Raw genomic sequence first — 9,256 nt, forward strand, 5'->3', positions numbered from 1 at the left:
AAAATATAGGAGAGAACAAATTCAATCACCAACCAATAAGATATGTCCAAATATAAAGTACAATCTGTAATACCTTTTGTACAACAAAATATTGCGATGTTCATCCATCTTTTAACGCTTATATATTATAGATTAGACTGTGTATGCGGCATCCGTTCAACACTTTAGATTATAGTGTATCTATGTGTATGTGATATTTAAATAGTGATAATATATATATTTTATATTGCTAATAAACATACATAAGTCTGCACTGTTTTTATGTGTGTGTGTGTATATATATATATACACTATGTTCAAAACACGATTAATATAACATTTTAGTTTGTGTTCTGTATCCAAAACTTTATTATATTAGTGTTTGCTACGAATACAAAGTTGACAAAAATTTATTAATACTTTTTGAAAGAAAAGACTTGTTTAAAAAGAAACTATTTTCCTCTCTTTAAGATAAATAATAGCAATATTTAAGCATCAGTTGACACTTTAAATTTTAATTTGATTAATATAAAGGTGTAAAATATTCTATTGTTAATGTATGTAAATTGAACCTAAACAACACTTATTATTCCCTATGCTTCAATTTATATGAACCTATTTCCTTTTTAGTTTGTGTCAAAATGAATGACCTCTTTCCTAATTTGAAAACAAACTCACTTTATGAAATGATTTATAACCACACAAATATTCAAGACTTATTTTGAACTATAAGTTTCAAAAGTTTTCACTCTTTCTTAAATGTCGTGCTCAGTCAAATTAGTTCATATAAATTGAAACAGAGGAAATATTTTTTATCAAATTTTGATTTGGATAATTTTAATTCAAATTATTAAATTAATTTTACATGTTTAAAACGAAACAAAGTAGAAATTTGATTTTCTATTTATACGAAGAACTACTATTTTTTAATTTTTGGTAAATATTCTTGGTTTAGCTCATTTTACTTGTCATGTTGTCTTTTGCATGGTTCTTTAAAGAAACGTCAATTAGAATTATAATTTGACTAATTTACCTCATTAATTATTTGATCTCCATTTAATATTATTTTTCTTTTATGACATTAATCTTTTTTCACATCTATTAGAGTAAGAATAAAAATGAAAAAGTAATTAAATTCTATATTATTTTAAGATATAAATATTTTAACTACATTTATTCAGTAATCATAACAAATAACTGAAATGAAGAAATGACAAATACAACAGTTAAATATTTAAATTAGATCTCAGGCTAATATATGAAAAAAAAGAGGAAATTATATGGTTTGGCCATTTAACCTTTTGAGAAATAATTTCATTTGTTTCCATTAATGGATTGATATGCATATGATAATGAATCTATCATTATTGGCTCAATGGAGATACTTTTGGAATTACATGAATATTTTTCGATTTTTTAATATAAGATGCATGTTTTTTTTACATTGCTTATTTTTTTCATATGGGATCTATTTTTTTAATATTGCTTGATTTTTTTAATATGAGTCCACTTTTTTTGATTTTCTTTTATTTTTAATATTATTTGATGTTTTTAGTATGGAGCCCATTTTATTATTTATTTTTATTTTTAAAGGGTGACTCACGATAAAACATGGGTAAAACTCATGCCGTAAACAAATACATATATTAAAAAGAAAAACAGAAGAATCGAAATAGGTGTCTTATCATCTCTTTCTATACTGGACGATGGCGTAATGTGGTCCCACGGAATACGTCAGCTTAGCTCCACTTTCCTAATCCAAATTCGAAACAATCACTTTGTCTGAAAATCAACCTTCACCAACCAAAACAACCTCCAAATTGTCATTTTTCCTCGATCGTAGTAATTAACACAATTTTCGGGCAATGTCTACCGACGTTAGTCCGAGTAACGTTAGCTCCATCGATACGACGCCGTTCCTCACCAATTCCCGTAGCCGACACAACTCATTCCGTCGGCGTCCAAGTCTCCGTGGAGCCGCCGGCTTCTTACGGCGCGAAAGCAGCCGCCGATTAATGCGCGAGCCATCTATGCGTGTCCGAGAAGCCGCAGCTGAACAAATCGAAGAACGACAAAGTGATTGGGCTTACTCAAAACCTATAGTTATATTAGATCTCTTATGGAACTTAGCTTTTGTTATCGTATCTGTTTCGGTGCTTATACTTAGCAGAAATGAGTCTCCTTCTATGCCGCTAAGGGTTTGGATTGTTGGATATGGTTTGCAGAGCGTACTTCATATGGTTTGTGTTTTTGTTGAGTATCGAAGACGAAGACGAAGACGAAGACGGATAAGGAATTTGACAAATGGGAGTTGGAATAGTGGAGTTGGGAATTCGAGTTCGGAGAGCGATGGAGGGGAATCCGGTGATTATTTATCCGAGAGACGTCAAAATGAGGATGAAACTAGGTAACATATGATCATTCCATAAGAATTACTATTACTCCATCCATTCACACTTATAAATTATGTTTGAAACCGTTCTAATTTCTATACAATTTGTACATATCAAGATAATATTTTAAACTGTATACATGTTCAAATAACTTGGGGACCGGACCGAACAGGACAGGACATGACCCATCTTCAGCTTACTCAGGACATGACCCTAGATAGGAAGGTACGGGGGTCGAGGGTAATAAGTAGCTGAGTGTTGCCGTACTTTTACGTGGGAGAGGCAGGGGCCTAGTCTCCTCTTTTCATTTTTCCTGTTTTTGGTAGTATTATTTAGTATTTGCGCAGTATCTTATTCTTCAATTCTTAATGTTTTTTTTATGACATGGGGACCCGCAGCCGCTTCGCGTGCGCAGGGTAAACCCAGCTCCTGTGCAATAGCTCGCAAATCACACAGGAGAGGTTACTTGCACTAGGCAAGCCCGGTGCGTCGAGCTTGACCCAGAAGGCAATTCTTAATGTTGCTTCATTTGCTATGTTTGTCTTGCTATTTTGTTGACATTATTTTTCCTTTTGCTTGTGCATGTGATCCCATGAGAATTACTATTACTCCATCCATTAAATTAGAATTCAATTCATTAAAACTATTCAATTAACTAATGTTTCATTATAAATCAAGTTAATGTTTTAAACTGCATACCTGTTCAAACACTGTCACATAAGATGGACTGACAATATTCTTTTCTCATCTTCTTCTTATTTAGTACTATTATTATTTAGTATTCGCTTGGTATCTTATTCTTCAATTTTTACTACTACATGTTGCTTCATTTTCTTTGTTATGTTGCTATTTTGCTGTCGTTATTTTCCTGTTAATCCGGTTCAAAAGAAGTATAGTCAAAGCAAGACTGAGAATATTATCGTTATTGGTAATTCTCACTATTGTGGATGCTTATTGGTGAAACTCTCATAAGAAGTTGCTTGATGTGTTTCTAGGGTAAGTTGGCTTAATGTTATTAGTTGAACTCTGAAGCTAGTGTCTGTAGAATGGTTGAAAGAGTGGTAGCCCTTGAAAATAATGAGAAAAGAGGAATTGGAAATTGGATATGGACAAGATGTGTCTAATCTTGTTTTGGAAGGGCTTGGAATCTTTTGTGTATCCAGATAAAGGTATCAATTTGTTTGCTCTGCCCTGTCTTTCGTCAAGATAGGAGGCCGCAGTAATCATTTTATTAGTAATTGGGATACTCTGAGTAGTGCAGAAAAAGGACATCTGGATTGTGGTTTTCTGATGGCTGCAGATGTTATTTCCTGGATAGCTTGTTTATCTTTTGTATGAATGTTGCTTTATCATAGATAATCACTGCATAAATCTGCGTCAATATTGGCCTATTTGGTTGGAGAGGCACTAGAGGCGAAACAATCTGATGGAACCTCTCTTATTGGAATAGTGAGGGCAGGGGAGACTTTACTTCTCAAGACTTTGCTAATGGGAGACATTTGTTTCCTGAGCAGAAAAGTGTAGGTTTTGATCATTGTCTCAGACTCTCAGATTGTTAGATTTATACATAAATCATGAGTTGATTTGGCTAATTAACTATATAGTGGTACTAAAATTAGTTAGGGATATGTATTTTGGTGTACTCAAATTTAGTGCTAGTTTCCTTTTTAACTTTGCATCGTTAGAGTATGTGATCATCTCATCTAAAAGTTTAAGATGTTAGAGAGATCACACTTTTATTTATTTAATTATGTCTCTAACATGCCCCTTACGTGCAAGCTTGATTCTTTTTTATGGGTCAAGCATGTAAAAATTCTTTTTGATAATATGTGGCAGTGAGAGTGAGACTAGGATCCCTGTCTGCTCTGATATCATGTTGAAGTCGTAACCTATTAGAGGGAGCACACTTTTATTTGTTTAATTATGTCTCCAACATATATAAACTTGGATTTCTTTTGGACTTGCTTTGCTATACAATTGGCTACAGTTTGGTGCTACACAACAATCCTCTTCACTTTAGTGCAACTCAAAAGTAAACTTAGAAGCTGAAGTGGCACCGATGTCACTTGATGCTCTAGTTTCCATTTGAAGCAGTGGACTTACTGGCGAATTTGAGAAATAATGTCCAGTAGGCTGCTGAACAGAATAGTTGATCTCGAATCTCAAAGTTATTCATACTGATACAAGCTGTGGAGGATGAAAGTTGTTTTTTATGTTACTGATACTAGTTCATCGTCTTTTATGTTTTTAGGAGAATAAAACTGCATATTTGTGCCTAATAACGTACCACTGCTTTTTGATTTATTGTTTCAGTGTTGCCAAGCATCTGGAGTCTGCAAACACCATGTTTTCTTTCATTTGGTGGATAATCGGATTCTATTGGGTATCTGCTGGTGGCCAAACTATGACCCGTGATGCACCTCAACTTTACTGGTTTATCTCAAAACTAGGCTCTAGCTCTGCCTCATTTTCTTTTGCTTCTACTTTATGTTAATGTTAATTTACATGGTGTTTTTGCAGGCTTTGTATCACATTTCTGGCGTTTGATGTATTTTTTGTTGTTATATGTGTTGCTGTTGCTTGTATCATTGGAATTGCTGTTTGCTGCTGTCTCCCATGCATCATTGCAATCTTATATGCAGTGGCAGATCAGGTATCTCTGTAAATCCTTTTCTCACTTCTATCAGTTGTCACGATTCACATCAAACAACTTCCCTTTTGGCATGTAATTCTCAAATGTCAGTTCCAAAGCTATCTCAGTAGGGAAGTACCTTGATTATGGAAAGATTTGCTTGCTTCTGTATGAACAGTATATAATCCATGTTTAGTCTTATCCCTTTGTGCTATTTTAGCTTCAAGTTAAACCTCTTTCTTGTCTCATGGTAGACGTAGATTTTCTTTGTTGCAAGCTGCCATGCATGTTTCTCGGCACATGACATTGTTCAGAGATTCTGAGAGTTCTATTTTACACCTTAGAATCGTGGACATATGTAAAATATGGAAAAGGGTATATATGCCCTTGTACTTTCTCAAATAAGTTATATTTGCCCCTCGTTATAATTTTTTGATTAATTTTCCCTTGTTAAGAGTACAAGGGTCATATTTACCCCTACTCCGTTAAATCCTCATGTCCCCACATAAAATTACTTCGTGATGCTGATGCCTACGTGGCTTTTTTCCCCCAATTAATGTTCACTGCCATCTGTCACGACCATTGTTACCCTTTTTTTTTTCCAATCCTTTTTAGTTTTTCTGAAGAAAATTATCCCACTTGGGAATAACAATATAATTATGTGTCTTAATTAAACAAAGTTTACATTTAATTATTTGAAAAATAATGCTGCATTTCATGATATATGTTTTGTCCCTTTAAAACCAACATTGTCTGCTCATCTCTTTTCCGAACGGTCATGCCTTCTTCTAAGTCAAAATATCTTTTTTCTATTCTAAGAATTTTTTGTTCTTCGTAAAAGTTGCAATTAAATATTTGTTGAATTGTGTTAACCCGCTAAAAAACTTGTGTTAACCGCTTTTTAGTTAAAAGTTTTAAGTGTAGATATTGAGTATATTATATTTCTGTCAATCTACGATGCAGTAGTCCTATTATTTTGTTGTGGTTGAGATGGGAAGATATTTCGTTGAATGACAATGAAATTCCAAATAAGAATTTTTAGGTGGAGACATTGGATTTAACTTATGAGGGGTAAATATAGCCCTAAAATTGGATGACAAGGGTAAATATGGCCCTAAAGTTGGATGGCAAGGCCAATTATATCAAAAAAGTATAACGAAGGACAAATATAGCTTATTTGTGAGAGTACAAGGGCAAATATGACCCTTTTCCATTTTAAATAACCCCTTCGAATTTGTATTTTGCCCCCTTAAAGACATCTCTTTTTTGTATTTGTTCCCTCCATAGTAGTAGTTGTGTGTTTGCCACTGAGTGTAATGTTATATAAGTTCTTCTGCCATTAAGTTCAGTTAGTAATGGTTCAAAGATGCTGCTTTATCTCACTGAATATTGACACTTACCTTGTACTATAAACACATTTTATCTTGTGAATGTGTGGGAAAATGGGTGGAAGATTTTGTTTAAATTGTTGGTCCATAACCCAATAATGTTACTATTCAATATGTAATATTCACTAATCCATTTTGGGACCTATTCATGACAATGGTCAGCTAAAGGTCACTGGTTGAACTCTTAGATATTAGCCATTATGCAAATCATAAAAAATTGGTGGAGGAGTTTCTCTTGATCTTATGCTCTCTAATGGAGGGTTTCTGAATGAGTTTTCACCTTCTTTGGTTCCTATTATCATCTAAGAGCTCGTTTGGATTAGCTGAAAAAAAGTGGATTTTAAGCATAAGTGCTTAAAGTACTTTTTAAGTGCTGAAAGTTATTTTAAAAACTTAACTTTACGTGTTTGAATAAAAGTGCTTAAAGGGTTTTTAGACGTAAGGGTAGTATTGGAATTAATAGAAAATATAAGGGATAAAAGGGTAAAGTTGTTGGTCAAACCAAAATGGCTTTTAAGCCCCCCCCCCCCCCCCCCCCCCCCCCCCCCAAAAAAAAAAGTTGGGGTTGAGCAACTTCTTGATTCTGGCATATTTTAAGCACTTTTTAACTTAATTTAAGCTCTTTTCTATTTTTACCAAACACTCAAGTAAGCTAAAAATGGCTTATAGGCTGGTTTGCCAGCTTATAAGCCAATCCAAACGGGCTCTAACTTGATTAACTGTTCAATCTAATCTATTTAAATAATGATCTCCTATTTGGGAGTGTACAACTTTGCCTCAGTCCCAAACAGATTTTAGAACGATAGTACATAAATGGTCTTATGTGTTTATTTCTTTTAACTTCTTTGTATGCACTAGTTGGTAACTTCAACACTTTAAATGATTTATTTTTTCTTAAAATAAGCTAACCTTATAATATTTGTGGTTAAGGGAAGAAAAAACAATTTTTGTTTGAGCTTTTTGCGCGTTCCTGTGTTTATAGATAAATGTCAGCTTGAGAATATTTGGAAACTCATACCATTAAAAAAAAGAATATTTGGAAACTCATCAGACTGAATACTGTGTACTGTTAACCAAAAAAAAAAAGGAAAAACAATATATGTTTATGGTTTGGGGAGAGCTATTCTTTTTAATACATTGTTTGAGTTAGAGCTCCTTGTTATCCGTAAACCAAGAGAAACAAAGCTTTAAATGTGCAGAACATATTGGTTTTGTTCAATATAGTTCAAAGAATCGTTGCAAATATGTGTTAGTTTATCCATTTGTTTGGGTTGTTTCATTCTTCCAAGTTATTTTAGAAACATAAAATCGGGGAAGGTAGGTGTAATCATTGTTTTTGGGGATTTTTTCTTGAGCAGCCTTTTATTAAGACCTTTATAGTTCATTCCTGCTGTCTTTTAATTTTCCTCATAAGAAAATATCTTTTTATAACATAGTAGTACAATACCATCTCTGCACTATATCTCTTAAAGGTGATATAGATACACATTATTGTAATATGAGTCAAATTAATCAAAAAGTTGTAGTCCATATCTCTGCAGCCTTGCACATTCAAATACAATTGGAATTTCAACTCTTGCCTGAATCGTGTGACTAGTCAAATCCGACCAGATCTCTCATAATTTGCTTATTCTTTGAAACAGGAAGGAGCGACTAAGGAAGATGTTGAAAGACTGCCTAAATACAAGTTTAAGAGACTTGGTAACTTTGAGAAAGAGAATGGTGAGATTCAAGAATCATTTGGAGGAGTAATGGTTGAATGCGACACTGATACACCAACTGAGCATGTTCTTTCACCGGAGGATGCTGTATGTATTATCAAACATTTATCTTTCTTAGCCAGGAATTTTTCATTAAGCATCTCAAACTTTCCTAGTCCAAGAAGTTAAAAAATCGTTCTTTAAATTTGCAGGAATGTTGCATTTGCCTTTGTTCCTATGAAGATGGAATTGAGCTGCGTGAGCTCCCTTGTCGTCACCATTTTCACGCAGCCTGCATAGACAAATGGTTGTATATAAATGCGACGTGTCCTCTTTGCAAGTTCAATATACTCAAAAATGGCAATCAAAGTGGCAGTGAAGCAGCATAAGCAAGCTCACCACTTATACATCCTTCGAAGTAAAGATCTTCACGCAGTTTTGGGTATTGGATCTTCTCTTGGACCTGAAATAGCTTCACCAGGTTCTAACTGGCAGCTCAAAACTTGCGTCTGCTCTCATAACTTTTTATTATATATGGCTGTTAACTTCTGTGTTCCATATAATATCAATAGAGGTGGCAGTAAATTTGCTTTACCTTATGTTTTGTTTCTTCACCGTATATCTTACAAGTGTATGTTGTATGAAAATTTAGGGTTGGCAATTTTAACCGAGGTTTGGTTAACCCTCCCAACCCGCTCATATTGAACCCGTATACAACCTGTCCATATAAATATGGGTTAACGTGTTTTCAACTGATAATAAAGCGGTTTGGGAATGAGTAACTAATGCGGTTTTCTTGTCCGCATGTTTTACTGATGCACTATGCTAAGACCTTGCCCTCTGTAGATAATCATGGCTTGTTGTAAGATTTTCTAATTTTTTTGGCACCTTGAACGTGTGGTGTTTTTTGGGATCGAAATAATCATGGTGGCAATGCGGAAGCTAACAATTGCAAACTTGAACCAGATGGCAAAGAAAAATATATTAAAAGAGACTTCTTGTGGTGTATGAGAAAGCAAATATTCTATTTATAGAAGTTCAAAATTTTTCCTCCCAAAAATGGGATAGATATAGTAGTCTTCTTCCCGCAAAGAAAACTTTTTTCTGCCCAGAAATCCGTTTTGAAGTAAATAATAATTATGGTAGAATCTAAATTAGGTTACA

At 33.9% G+C, this 9,256-nt stretch overlaps 1 protein-coding gene across 1 annotated transcript; it reads left to right on the forward strand.

The window, feature by feature from the left end:
* The first annotated feature begins 1,706 nt into the window (after positions 1-1,706).
* Positions 1,707-8,809, forward strand: LOC132640711 (E3 ubiquitin-protein ligase At4g11680-like). The gene is made up of 5 exons (XM_060357441.1): positions 1,707-2,386; positions 4,686-4,805; positions 4,893-5,025; positions 8,036-8,200; positions 8,305-8,809. The coding sequence occupies exons 1-5, from the start codon at positions 1,845-1,847 to the stop codon at positions 8,479-8,481; spliced, it is 1,137 nt and encodes a 378-aa protein (XP_060213424.1). The 5' UTR covers positions 1,707-1,844; the 3' UTR covers positions 8,482-8,809.
* Positions 8,810-9,256: the final 447 nt, after the last annotated feature.

The sequence above is a fragment of the Lycium barbarum genome, chromosome 5 (assembly GCF_019175385.1).
Source record: "Lycium barbarum isolate Lr01 chromosome 5, ASM1917538v2, whole genome shotgun sequence".
In the NCBI taxonomy this organism is placed as follows: domain Eukaryota; kingdom Viridiplantae; phylum Streptophyta; class Magnoliopsida; order Solanales; family Solanaceae; genus Lycium; species Lycium barbarum.